Here is a 14211-nt window from a genome sequence, read left to right on the forward strand (position 1 = left end):
CTATGAGGGCATGAACTGGAAGAGTAAAGCCGGGCGGCAGTATTCCTGCAGCGGCGGCGGGCTTGGGCGGTGAATAGTATATACTATTGTGCTGCAGTGGGGCACCGCCGGATCGAGCAATATTATTGGACTAGCGCGTTGTTATAGTGATTATAGTCACTTCCCATCACCGTTTGCCATTTGAGCAAGTGCGCAGTTGTTGCCTAGGCCGCCAGCTGCAGACTCTAATCAGTAGTTTCTGTTTTCACTCTATAAATAATACCTGTTTGTTGTGACCTGACAACACTTTTTCACATTCAACACAACCCCAACCTCATTCATTTGACCTCAATCACAAGATCCTCCAAGTTCTCTTCAGTACCCAAAGTCACACGCTCACATCCCTCGACGACGACAACCATGATTGCTTTGCGCAATATGATCGCCTTCTTGGTCGCCGCCGTCCTTTGTGTAGACGTCGGCGTCTTCGCCCATCCCGGCGAGGATATTGAGCTTGTCAACCACGAGGCTGCCATTCACAAGGCCACCCTCAAGGTTGCTCATGCTGCCATCTCTCGCTGCGACGACGCCCCTGCCGCTCTGGCCCTCAAGAAGAATGCCATCTTTCGCCGCTATGGATTGGCTGATGCCCTGCAGTACGAGAATTCTCTTGGTCGCACTGATGGTAAGCAAAGACTCGATGGAAACTAGTGATTTCTTTGGCTGATGGACATGAACTTTCAGATTTTCTCGATGAGCGCGACGAGAAGGACCTGAAGAAGTGGGAGGCTCTCTCCCACGACGATACCTCGAAGGACTGGAACGCTGGCACCCCCGAGTCTGTCATTTTTGGCAGCAACGCTACCACTGCTCTGACTCCAGAGTCCATCTTGGGCCCTTACTTTGTCTCTGGCGAACTCTTCCGCAAGGACATTACCGAGGGACAGGACGGTGTCCCGTTGCATTTGGATCTCCAGTTTGTGAACCAGAATACCTACGAGCCCATCCCTGACATGCTTGTCGACATCTGGTAAGTTCTCTATTTATCATTAAATTACGTTCTTTCCATTCGCTTTCTCAGAATATTCTCTCGGAAAGTTCTCTCGCAATGTCTTCTTTTATTACCATCTTTCATTACCTTCTCACATTGCTTTCTCACATTGCTTCCTCACATTGTTTTCTCGCAATTTTCTCTCGCAATGCTCTCTCTTCACATTCTCTCTACACATTCTGTTTACACATTCACTGCCTTTCTTTTTTTTCATACTTCTTTCCATCACCATCAATTACGTAAGCCTAACCGCGTTCATTAAACAGGCACTCCAACGCCACTGGCGTCTATTCAGGCATCGCCCAGGGCGCCGGCCAGGCCGGTCTCAACACCACCTTTCTGCGCGGCGTCGCCAAGACAGACACCGAAGGCGTCGTCCAGTTCGACACCATCTACCCGGGCCACTATGGCGGCCGCTCCAACCACATTCACATTCTGACCATCGAGGGCGGTATCATGTTGCCCAACAAGACCTACACGGGCGGCCGCGCCAACCACGTCGGCCAGCTGTACTTTAACCAGGCCCTTAATGACGCCGTCGAGAATTTTGCACCCTACAACTCCAACAAGCAGCAGTACACGACCAACCAGAACGACGGCTTTGCCAAGGATGCCGCCTCGGCCCAGTATGACCCCTTCATGTCCTACATTCGTCTGGGCTCGGGTCCTGGCGATGGTCTGTTGGCTTACATCACTGTCGGCGTTAATCAGGACGCCAATTATGATGCCAAGCCCGCTGCTCACTGGGGCCACGATGGTGGTCACGAGTGTCACAATGACAACTGCAACTAAGCAGTGAGCATCTTCACAGCAATCAGATGCTCTAAAAATGAGCGTGGTGCAATTAGGAAGGACAAAAACAGTGTGAGAGACATACAAACACATGAGTCCAGCACCCGTATGTAGCCTTGCGGGAGATCGCAGAGATTCTCACCGACATAGAGGGCAAATAAATTCATGACCATAACTCCCCAAACTATTCTCTCGAGTGACAAACATATACATGCATGATTGGGTGGCAGAAAAGTATTAGAGGATAAAAAGTGACTCTCTATTGTTGATTTCGCTAGTCTAACGCAAGGGCAGCAAATTAATCAATCATTCAATTTGTTGAACTCGTACAGGAGTGTTCCTTTCACATGCTTCGCAATCCTTCGACTCGCTACCTAGTATAAAAAACACTTGCCCAGCTCTTCAGTCCAATCATTGAATATCATAATGCCACATTATTGACCAACACCTGAGCTTAGTGTGCTTCAATAAGCATACTATCATCGACAATGACATTAGCCTCAGAGGCCTGCGAGCCGTAGAGCTCCAAATCCATACTCCAGTTGCTCGATGTCGCGGTGGATTTCGGGGCATCGGTCACTGTGACAGTGGCCTTGACCCTCATGGTCTCCGTCTCGGTAACGGTTTCAATTTTCAAAGTTGCCGTCTCTGTGACTGTCTCGACCACTTTGACGGTTGTCTTCTGCGTGACCATGCTTTGGAAAACAGGAGACACGACTGGCGGTTCTATCTCTTGGGGCTCGGGTGCAGGAAGGGCCATGGGAGTTGCGCGTGGCTCGGCAACGCTCAAAGTTTCCACAGACTCAATACCCTCAGACGTGATGGCTGACAAAGTAGCAATGCTTTCAACACCAATTTCGTAGCTCATGACTGGTTCCAATGCAGAAGGCACTTCCTGTACAGCTAGGACCTCCTCCGTGATGGGAACCTCCTGCAACTCGACTGCACTTTTGTTTTCGAAAACCACCGCATCCGTGTGAGTGTTTTGTGGAGAACGCAACGCCATTAATAGAACCAGGAGGCTTAGTCCAATAATGAAGAGATTCCTTGTGTCTTGCATGATGACCCTCGCAGATTGAATCAGCAAATCGCCAAAAGAAGCAGACTGGAGAGCTTGTCGTCGAGCTTCGCGCCGCTCATAGGCTTCTTCAGAGGGCGATCGCTGCGATGGTGGCGGGATATAGGAGTCGGGATGTGGCTGATAGGCTGTGTCATGCTCTGGTGACATCTCTGGAGCTGGTGTCTGTCTGTAGATCTCGCGCAGAAGTTCTTCCTCCAAATAGCGACGCTCCTCAGCACTAGACTGATCGGCCATGGGAGTCTCAGGGCTGGGCGGGGCTATCTCCAGTTGCGCGTGGATGAGATCAGGCTGCTGTTCATAGGAGCGATCCATCTGCTCGTCAATCTGTTCTTCGATGCAGTGAGCCAGGTTCGTCGCAAGTTCAATCTGTTGATGAGAGGCAGCTTCACGCTCTTGTTGGGCAGCCAAAAGTCGCTCCAACTCTTCACTGACGCCGGGCTCAAGAATAGGTTCGATTTCAACATCCACTCGTTCCATCTCCTTCCAGCAAGCATCCCAAGCGCCGGCCTTCATGAGTCCGTTACTAGCATAGACCTTGACACGGAAGATCTTGCCAGGGTAGAGAGCATCATAGGCGATTTCGTTATTGCATGTCTTGCACCAGTGTCGCTGCGTAGGGCGCTGTGTAACTTCATACTCGTCCTCGCTTTCAGAGTCATCGACGATGGCAGTTTCATTTGCTGGTCCGAGATAGTGCCCGCATTCAAGGATTCGGGCACGACGCCGCACAGGCAAATCAAGCGCCTCAAGCAGGCGTTCCTCGAGTATCTCATAGTCATTTTGCGGATGACCGAGAAGAATACCCCTCTCGCAGACGGTGTCACCCATGCGGTCTTGAAGCATACGCCATGCTTCGCGGAGTGTTTTTGCCTGCTCACTCATGTCTTCAGCATCAAAGCTGTTGATGATATCACCCCACATCCACCGGAGAGGCAGCAGCGTGACATGGAGCAAAACAAGAGGCGCCTCCTTGACCTTGAAACGGGATGGTGTTCTGTTCTTGGGAGAATACTGAGCCGAGTTTGATGGGCTGCCAAGACGAGACACTGTAGGAAACGGACGCTTGGCCGGGCGTGGAGAGCCAATGACTGAGCCAAAGACTGAAGGAGGTGGCGAGGACATTTGCATGGCGCGGACATCTGAAGGACTGCGGAAAGGTGGTCTGGGATTTCCGCGTATGGTTGGCACGAAGTCGTCTCCTTTGTAGTCATACTGAGAGATGTCGGACATGCGGGGACTTCGTGTTGTAGTGGACACTCCATCAACAATAGTCGTATCCTTGCCAGATTCGGATCCTCCATCGTAAGATCCCATGGAACTCCTTGCGCTCTTTTCACTAAAAATGTCCTCCTCTGTGCCGTGCTGAGAGCTGCTATCCCCGCCCTCCTCAGTAGTAGTCGGCATCTCGGGTGCTTGTGTCTGTTCCTCCTCGTGATTCTCCGTCATGGACAAATGGCTAGGCTCATGTTGTTCTTCCGAAATATCTGTATGAGTGCTCACGACTGAGTCATGTCCTAGCTCCTGTTGATCGTCTTCTTCCTCGTTTCGAGGAGTGCCAAGAGCAGCAACAATGTCTCGCGCAGCTTGTTGAATGAGTGCCTCGGTGCGTCCCGAGGTCCGCCGAGATGAGCCTCCTCTGTGTGAGGTCCGGTCGTCTTGGAGGTTGGAGTCATCGAGTATAGAAAGATCTTGCTCCTCATCCTCGTCCTCGTCCTCGTCCTGGCTCTCGCCGTCGCTTTCTATGCTGGGGAGAACGGATTCTTCCTCTGGCTGAGCTTCAGTCTCGTAATGGGATTCTTCGTCTTCGTCTTCCTCCTCTTCAACGACTGACTCGTCGACGTAGCTTTGTTCCTGGTCTGCCTCGAAATCGTTATCGTGGCTTAGAATGGACCTGTCGACACTTTCGTTGTTCATGTCGTGGCTTTCGTCCAGTGCTTCGGACCGCTCTTCATTTGAGCTCATGACGTCGGACACCATACTGGCGTCTGCGGCATGATCAGATTGCGCAGTCACATCCGCCTGCGGCTCGGGAGGAGCGTCGGTGTGCATTTCCTCATGAGCGGGTGCTGCCGCGTCTTCAACGACGTCGAGGTCGCCGGGTTGAGATCTCGTTTCTTCTTCCATTGCTTCGCTCAAGCAAGAGGGATCAACATGAATGTCAAAGTCGTAATTACGTCTGCGTCGGGGCATTGAAAGAGCTTTTGAAATTAAGGCTTGCTGCTGCCGCGACGGAAAGAGTGTGTTTGTTATAGTGATCTCGGGTTGCAATATGTACGTGGCACGGCAGAAACTCTAGCGAACGCAGGCTGAACTTTGATTTGACGGATGCAAATGTTTCCACGCGGAGATGTGTTGGCACACGCAAAATACTGCGGTTTGACTGGCTCTGGTGGCTGGAGTGTGCTGATCGCAAGTTCTGGTTGGCGAGCGGCAGGTTGGGCCGTATTGTTTACTCGCCGTTGCTAGGACAGCAACCGCCGCGGGGAGCTTTGTTAGCTGTTTAGCTACTCGCGTCACACCCCTGGCTATCTTGCTGATCCCCCCAGATTGGGCAGACAACCGAAAACAATTATTGATTGAATGCGAAAGCAGCGAAAAAAATGACTTGTGCATTTGAATCTATTTGGTGTTTTGGGCAGGAATGAAGTTTTTGGTCCCTGGTCTCTCAATCTAAATCATCCATGTGGGCGCAGAGACCGTTTTCCATCATTCTGCTATTGCATCTACTCCTTCAGTGTCTCAGGGGTCTCAGCTACCCAAGAGACATGCGTTTTGACGTCACCTTCATGCCCCAATTGGTGATTCAGCTCTAGGCAAAAAAAGCCGGGGCGACAAATTCATCATGATCTGCAATATAAGGAGACACATCCTAAGGAGAAGTAGTATTTAATGCTATACTTGATTGCAATTATATTACCGAAGTCTGCCATGTTTGTGGGCGTGGAGAAATTGTCGCCTCGTTCCGCCCCCAGAATCCACGCAATGAACCGATCTCCGAGTCCCAGACTGGACCACCCACTCTTTGGGCCCGGGCGCTGCTGGGCGGGCTGTTCAGTATGTTCCAGGCCCCAGACGAGAATGACTTAGCGTCCAATTCCGTTTTCGCACCAACGCTTCAAAGCCTTGACGTCATCTGTCCATCTTGGTCAGAAAAAAATCCCAACGCGCACTTTCAATCTCACTCGATCGAAACCAAGTTTTCCTCTAGATCCATGACCGCGACAGTCTAGATCTCTCGTGCTAGATTAGCCTGCATGAGCGGCGCATGGATCTGGCCATAATGGAGTCAGCCGATTGCGAGTCTCAGCCAATGTCGCAAGAAATCAAGTCTTTGTGCCCCTGAGCAAAGTGCGGCCACTGGTCTATTGGCGTCGCTTCAACCCCCTCTGGCATGCAGTAGGCTGACCGGCGACAAGAGCCCCATGTCCTTGCTGGTGCGCGATGGAAATCTGAAATCCCGCTATGCTATAACGCGCAACTCGACTCGTTCCCGCGGCACGCGAGGCTCACAAATGACTGCTCACACGCGGTGTCTCTGGGATGGCGAAGCAGGGGGGAATATAATACCCATGACAGGTGGAATGCTGCCTGGATCTGGTAATTAATATATAAAGACGGAAGAGGAACAGGCGCCTCAAATGAACACCTAAATTTCTTGTTTTTGAATGTCCATCAAACACCAGTCTTCACTTGTTCTTCACCTTCCTTCTACAAGTCCAAAATCAAGGCCGGTTATTCACAATGGCGGACGAGCAAAAGCCCACGGCGGAGAACATGACGATGCTCCAGGGCTTCGAGGTAAGTAGTTTGACACTTCTTAAACCACATACAATGGCGATCGTTGACACATTTTATAGTGGTATGTCCCGGCAGACCAGAAACATTGGGTACGGCTCGAGAAGAATGTCGCTGAGCTGAAGAAATGGGGCGTCGACAACATCTGGATTCCACCAGCGTAAGAAAATAACATGCAACTATACTTGATGGTTATGAGACCAATCATCTGACTTGAGTGTGTGTATAGTTGCAAAGGCTCCTCCACAAGCGGCAATGGCTACGACATCTATGATTTGTATGATCTGGGTGAGTTCGACCAGAAGGGAGGCGTCGCTACCAAGTGGGGAACCAAGGACGAGCTTTTGAAGCTCGCAGCCACGGCCAAGCACCACAATGTTGGCCTGTACTTTGACGCCGTCTTGAACCACAAGTTTGCTGGGGATCGCAAGGAGAAATGCCAAGCTGTCGAGGTCGACCAGGAAGATCGCAACAAGGAAATCAGCGACCCCTACGAGATTGAGGCGTGGACTGGCTTTCATTTTCCGGGACGCAAAGGCAAATACAGCAAAATGAAGTGGCATTGGTACCATTTCAGCGGTGTCGACTACAATGCCGCTAATGACCAGACTGGCATCTTCAAGATCCTCGGCGATAAGAGCAAAGGCTGGGCAGATGATGGAGACGTCGACAGTGAAAAGGGCAACTAGTAAGGAACACCACTTTGATATACCTCTTTAATTCCCGTTCGATACTGACATTAGCATAGCGATTTCTTGATGGGCTCAGATATCGACTATGACCACCCACAAGTGGTGGAAGATACGCTCAATTGGGGCAAATGGCTCGCCAAGGAGTTGCCTCTCAAAGGCATTCGTTTTGATGCCATCAAGCACTATAGCGAAGAGTTTCTACGCCACTTCATCACCACGATGGACAAGGAATATGGCGAGGGTTGGTTCTTCGTTGGTGAATTCTGGAAGGATTCACTCGACGACATGACGCGATACCTCGACCGCATGCAGAAGAAGTTTTCTCTGTTCGATGCGCCTCTCGTCTACAACTTTAGTGAAATCAGCAAAGGGGACGGCGCCGACCTCAGACAGGTCTTTGACGGTACTCTCGTGTCCGTGATGCCCGTCAATGCTGTCACATTGGTGATGAACCATGACACGCAACCGTATCAAGCTTTGGAGGCACCAGTAGAGGACTGGTTCACGCCACTGGCATATGCCCTTATCCTGCTGCGAGAATCTGGATACCCCTGTATTTGGTACGGTGATTTGTATGGCGTTGACCCCAAGGGCGAACATCCATTCCCTCCGTCATGCAGTGGAGCGCTGCCCAAACTTGCCCTGGCACGCAAGCTATACGCATATGGAAAACAGGCGGATTACTTTGACTTCCCGACTTGTCTTGGATGGGTCCGGTACGGCACGTGGGACCGGCGGTTCGGCTGCGCCACTGTGATCAGCAACGCTGGCCCCGGTGAGAAGCGCATGCACGTTGGCGAGATGCATGCGGGTGAAGTTTGGACTGATGTTCTCGGCTGGTCCGATCGGGAAGTCACCATTGACAACGAAGGTTTTGGTGTATTTGTGTGCGGTGGCACGAGCGTCAGCATCTTCGTAAATCGGGATGCTGAAGGCAGAGAAAAGTTCTCTGAGACATTGTGAGTTCTGCCGAATGCGCCGTGTGAAATCTGACCCGACTAACAAATTTCAGTAATGACAAGATTTACGACGAATAGAGCGCATAGACAGAAAGATCTGCGGATTCAGACTAATGACTGAGACAACCTAGAATAGTAGAATATACCTTTGCTAATAGTACATTTTCAGCCCTTTCCGATAAACGCCAAGGAAACGCCCCCATCCAATGATCCCATATAACATAACACATCACAATATATCGCTTCCGTCACTACCAGTGACAAACCCGCTCGTGCCAGCCATTACATTGTCCGACCCGGTCCGCTAAATTGATGATAGGAATCGCACACGCCGCCACACTCGGCCACCAGACTGACACCATAGTGGCATTTCTTGCACTTGGAGCAATGCCATTCTCGCCAATCTGCGCACTCTCCACAGCCCCGGCAATGCCACGTGCAATCTTCTTGTTCCCATTCTCCCCGTGGCGGTACAGTTGCTTGTTCCCTGCCGCCGCCACGGCAGAGCGAAAAGTAATTTTGACGATACAGGTCGCCAAAGCTTTCATTTTGGAAGAATGCTAGACGCAGAAGCGCCTGTTTCAGTTCACGTTTCCTGGGAAGCTCGTTTGGGTGGTTTTTCACAATGTCCCATTGCTCCCGCCAGCTTTCGTACGCTCCGCACTCCTCACTCTCGTCAATGCAGTTGAAGAGTTTGTCTAGGGTGAGCTGACGAGCCTTGTCTTTCAGCTTCAAAACGTATGAAATGAAACAAGGATGCAGCTTGGGATGACGCTGATCTGTGCCGAACAATTCCTTCAAATCGATCTTATTAAATGGGTTGCTGCAGTTGTCGGAACAGCCACACGTGTTGGGTGAACACTGGTATCCATACTTGCTGCAGGCACAATTTGTGCAGGGCGCCCTGGCCGAGTTACACCTGCAACCAGTATACTTTTCAGGTGGCTCAATTCTCTTCTGTGTGGCGGAGTTAGTCAACAATTCTCAATAAATGGGACATGGCCCGCAGGTTGTGCTCATTACCTCGGTCACTGGTGCACTTTTCTTGTACTTTGGTCCGGCAGAGTCAAGGGCATTGCCATAGTCATTGCCGCTCTCTTCCGAACGTACATCCGAGGCACCATCATCTGTGTCGTGGTAATCACCGCGCAGTTGCTGATGCTCGCGGACCAGCCTCGGTAGTGCCCTCCAAAAGGCTTCCACGAGTTCCCTGTCGGCCTGGAACCTCGCTGGTGAGTGCCTCTCCCGCCAGTGTGCAATCGACGGCTCCCAAGAGTACTGCTCTACCAGCTCTTCTATGAGCATGATGAGCTCTGGCTTCTGCGAGGCCGGGCTCGCGCTCTCTTCTCTTTCGAGCTCGTACCATGCCAGCGCCGCCCGCACTAGGTCGTCGCAATCAAAGTAGAATTCCTCCTCCATCATCCGGAGGATCTCGGTTGCCGATGGCGTCGCCAGCCTCTCCACCGTCATGGAAAAGAGGGTCCTGGCGGCGTCCTCGTCGTTGAGGATTTCCATGGTCTGGCGTCCCGAGGTGGGCCGTCTATCGATACATTCCTGCAGCTTGGTGGCAATGTCGGCCTGAAATTCGATCAAAAACTGCCTGGCCTCCATGCTGATCATGAATGAATACTCTGCAAATGTCGTCGTGTCGGCAAGATGATGATGATGGTGGCGATGGCCATGGTGACTGTCGACCCAGTCGGCGACTAGCACAGAGGCTCGCCTTTTTGAAGAGGATTCTTGTGCACTGGCCATTGCCGCTGCTGCCGACCGTTTGGTCCCAGCCATGTGTGACGCTCTTACAAATTGCTGATCACTCATGATTTTGTCTTTCCGCGTTTCATAGAATTCATAAAGTGCAAAAGTATATATCAAATTATGGTTTGGTTGGCAAATAGTAAAAGCAAAACAAAAAAAAAAGTCCACGACCCAAAAAATTTGCAGGCATCAAACTTTTCATCAATTGGGAAAGAGGAAAATCGCTTCTGTTCATGCAGCGTGAGCATTGACCACTAACTTAAAAAAGAGGGAAAAAAAAATTTAGTCTCCGGGCAACTCCTCACGCACTAAGTTGAAGCGGTCGCAAGGTGGTCCCTGTTTTTATCATCAATGGCTTTTTTACTGTGTACAATTCGAGGCGAGAAAGTATACGAATCAAAGGTTGCCTTGGTCAATGCCTATAGAGATCCTCTATAATAATCCTTTATGGTTATCATACCAAGGAAGTTTGCAATCTCCAATTTCACAGCTCGTTTGTGGCCGGATTAGTCGGTGGTAGCCAAATCCGTACTAGCGTGAGCACTACCTTGGACCCTGGGTTCTATTTAGATAACCAAGGCAAGTATAATTTTCCTATCTCGACCTCAACCAAAGGAAAGGAGGAGCAAGCAAAATAATGGAGATATTTTCTAAATTATAGTATATATTCCATGCCTATAAATCAACATGCTGATCAGGAAGTATCCATCAATCGTGGGTCGCAAAAGCCATCGCCAATTGAATCTGGCAGCGTCCACAGAAACCAACTGATCAGAGTTTTCTGGCACATGGGAGAAACTCGACGCCTCTATCGGCAAACTATCATAGGGCTGGCTTTACATTGAGTCAATGGACCAACTCTTTCTCTTTTCAATTGATTATAGAATTCATATACTTGCACGACCCTGTAATCAATCTCTATATTCAACTGACTGATTCCTAGATTGGTGGCAAATCATGCTGACCACGGATTCCGTGCAACGCGAGCCAGTGAAGCATCCATATTCCTCTGATCCTTTCCAGCTGTCAAGGTTGACCATCTGACATGGGGATATGAAAGATTGTGCGTGATTATACATCAGTCCGTGCCGAAAGGATATACTGGAAATCAATGTAGATCAATGACTACGACAATGGCTTTCTCATGATGAGGATACTAATGCTGCGAAAGTTATACATATAATGAGCATCAAAGACCGAGTAAATCTCATGGCGTGAAGCTTCCAGACCACGAAAATTATATCAAGGTCTCTTTGATTCTAGAATTAACCATGACGTCTTTGGTCCATTTCCTGTTGCACTCGAGAAAAGACATCCTTTCGCGTAAGAGCGTAGGCATGTTCGTCCTGTCGGTCCCGGATCTTGACGAGTGAGTCTTGGAAAACCTGCCGAGAATTCTGCATCAAATGCCAGATTCGCAGCTCTACTTGTAGACTCTTGCAAAGTATCATCATATAATGATAACGATGTCTGTTATGCAAGGTTACATTCTTTTACCCTGGGAGCTGATTTCTTGGCCATGGCCATCTCGCATGATATTCGGTTGCAATAGTATCAGGATATCGCCAACGATAAAGCACATGTTAACTGATATCGTATACCACGGATTTTCTGTATGATTATAAGAGGTATTCCAATGGCATGATTATGGTAATCCCACAATGATATGAACCAGCATCGGTGTAGGATTCCAAGCAGAATTTACACCAATGACTGTCTACCCCTACAACGATGTTCAAACAAATAGACTATGCAGCAGGAAAGAAACTGACGCCGCAGCATGATGTTCCACCAGGGGAGTCTCAAGACTTTATTTCTAGGAATCCCCAAGGGACGAGTGACTCCATAAGCCTGACGATGGACAATCTCTGCGTCTGGCAGTTGACCATGCAAGTACACCCTTACCTTGATGCCGGAGCAGTCAGACGATTGCTAGAAGGAAACAAGTTCAGGGGAAATCAGGTCATGCTTGCATGATGCTATCGCTCTTCAAAACTCAAGCAATGGTGCAACGTAGTATCTCGTTAACTTATCGTGCCACTCGCCTATAGTCGATAATGATTGGGATCGCAATCCAGCAGACTATGGGTGTCCTACTCGAAGCCCGTAGGGAGAAGAAAAAGGGCCGAGGACTGAGTCGAGTGTTCATGGCCAGGGGCAGCACTGCGAGCGTTGAGTCATTGTTCTTGCAAGACTGGATCAAAACTGATTGTTGGTATCTTCCCACAAATCCTCTCAGTCTTCATGTGACCTATACATTAATTTTTGCGTACAATTTCCTTTGAGCGTGTGGGTTTAGACCTTCTGGGCCACTTGGTTCTAGTGCTTTCTAATAACACGACTATCGACAGCAACACCTCTGCTGTTCAGTGGATTTGATAATGTGAACAGACAAATATGGTCACGGCAAAGCTCGAGCCTCATCATACTACTTCTCATGACTGTTGCACTCAAGCGTATTACTCGAATAGGCAATGGCGAGCTGATTCGGCCCGCAGCGCCTTGAACAACGTACCGAGTGCTTACTCATGATTCGCTCAAACGCAATTCAATAGAATCAATGCCAATAGAATCAATGCCAAATACTCAGTTGGTGGGCACCTATCATCAGTCCGGGACCCGATCCAGATACCATGACCCAACGGGGAGCAGCCTCAAGAAACCCAAAAGCCTCGACCACCCCAGAGTCCGGTCATTTCCGGCCCGTTGCAAGGCCAACGGCCAGCAACCATCGGTGAACTCGGTGAAGCTCATTGAGTACTTTTGCGGTCGGGCAAGTGGGTGGGGGAGAAAGTCTATCCCGTAGCTAGGCAGTAAGAACATCGAGGCGGGCTCTTTGCTACTATTATCTACTGGAGGGAAGCCCACGGCCGTTGCTACCGATGATCGTCGGGAACAGGCAGAGAATGAATGCAGCGATTGCTAGTAGTGGACTGGTGCGAATATTGGCCCAATCTTGGAGTTTCTTGGCACTAATAAGCTTACTGTAAAACGTCACAAGCCACCATAACATGCACATTTGAAGGATCAATAGACTGCAACCATTTCGACATTGCTAATAAGGGCATTAATGTATTGCCTTGGTTCAAAAGTATCCTTTGCGATTCAATAGCTCCCGATCGGCGTAGTTAGACACCGACTGGCCGTTTGGGTTGCCATGCCGCAAAATACTACCGCCGGTACTTTACTTGGTGGGCTGATGATGATCATTAGATTTTTTTTCCCCTTTGCAAAATAGCGTCGTGAGACAAGCATTTGTCCGTAGGCTTGGCTGCCAGTGCTTGGTAAATATTCTCCTTCTTTCCAAAAGACGCTTTGCCACAAAGAAACACGACATGCAAAGCCACAGCCACACCTCGGCAGTTGGACGAACGAGATCGACTGACCAAAAAAAGATTTGCTTGTCTCGGCTCCGAAGGTCTCGCGTTTTTCCCCAACCGCTCGCGAGGGGCTTCTTTCTGCACGTTGCGACAAAGAGCTAGAAAGACAAGTCAAACTTGACGTTTGCCCGACTATACATTAAACGTGAGAGTCGCAATCCTCGATGATATCACCTGTCAATTAAGACATGATGTCTAGAACAAACACCAAAGATAGAATTTGGATCTTGTCAGTCTGTTGTTTCAAGTGGCCAAAATCTGCCTTGCATTAAAAAAGTGGCCGATCGGAAACAATAGCGACGACCGGCACTAAGCCGTGGCTGCTGCTAGGGACACACATGCGTTGTGCTCACCAAACGGCTTGAGCTCGTCGCTGGGCGAGCTGCTCATCGCGATGGAGAATGGCCCATAACAAAACTGACCCTGTCGAGCTGAGAAAAAGGTTCCAAGCCTCTGCACAGGCCAACATAAGTGGGTAACACGCGGTCGAGAATGTGAGAATTTTGGGGGGATTCACTTCTTTTCGGGGGGCTACTCAAAAGGGGAATAAAAGTTTGATTGGCTGGTGCCGCACCTCCCTGCTGGTAAATTCCGCTTGCTGCTTAGCTTAATAAGTGCTGCCATTATGAACAAGATGAGCCACAACCCGTTTGTGCAAACATGTGTCTGCATCTGCAAATGGGGACTGTGAACCCTCGTCGCCTCCCTGCCTCGTGATAATCAT

At 49.8% G+C, this 14211-nt stretch overlaps 4 protein-coding genes across 4 annotated transcripts; 2 read left to right on the forward strand and 2 right to left on the reverse strand.

Annotated features, from left to right (window-relative positions):
• Positions 1 to 399: 399 nt before the first annotated feature.
• Positions 400 to 1822, forward strand: PFICI_09114 (uncharacterized protein; the record flags this gene model as incomplete). The annotated part of the gene is made up of 3 exons (XM_007837695.1): positions 400 to 664; positions 724 to 1009; positions 1297 to 1822. The coding sequence occupies 3 exons, from the start codon at positions 400 to 402 to the stop codon at positions 1820 to 1822; spliced, it is 1077 nt and encodes a 358-aa protein (XP_007835886.1).
• Positions 1823 to 2276: 454 nt separating this feature from the next.
• On the reverse strand, positions 2277 to 5093 carry PFICI_09115 (uncharacterized protein; the record flags this gene model as incomplete). The annotated part of the gene is made up of 1 exon (XM_007837696.1): positions 2277 to 5093. The coding sequence occupies one exon, from the start codon at positions 5091 to 5093 to the stop codon at positions 2277 to 2279; it is 2817 nt and encodes a 938-aa protein (XP_007835887.1).
• Positions 5094 to 6644: 1551 nt separating this feature from the next.
• On the forward strand, positions 6645 to 8427 carry PFICI_09116 (uncharacterized protein; the record flags this gene model as incomplete). Its single annotated transcript, XM_007837697.1, has 5 exons — positions 6645 to 6701; positions 6761 to 6858; positions 6928 to 7386; positions 7447 to 8349; positions 8403 to 8427. 5 exons carry the CDS (start codon positions 6645 to 6647, stop codon positions 8425 to 8427), a joined length of 1542 nt encoding a protein of 513 aa, XP_007835888.1.
• A 906-nt stretch (positions 8428 to 9333) lies between these two features.
• Positions 9334 to 10104, reverse strand: PFICI_09117 (uncharacterized protein; the record flags this gene model as incomplete). The annotated part of the gene is made up of 1 exon (XM_007837698.1): positions 9334 to 10104. One exon carries the CDS (start codon positions 10102 to 10104, stop codon positions 9334 to 9336), a length of 771 nt encoding a protein of 256 aa, XP_007835889.1.
• Positions 10105 to 14211: the final 4107 nt, after the last annotated feature.

The sequence above is a fragment of the Pestalotiopsis fici genome (assembly GCF_000516985.1).
Source record: "Pestalotiopsis fici W106-1 unplaced genomic scaffold PFICI_Scf_6, whole genome shotgun sequence".
In the NCBI taxonomy this organism is placed as follows: domain Eukaryota; kingdom Fungi; phylum Ascomycota; class Sordariomycetes; order Amphisphaeriales; family Sporocadaceae; genus Pestalotiopsis; species Pestalotiopsis fici.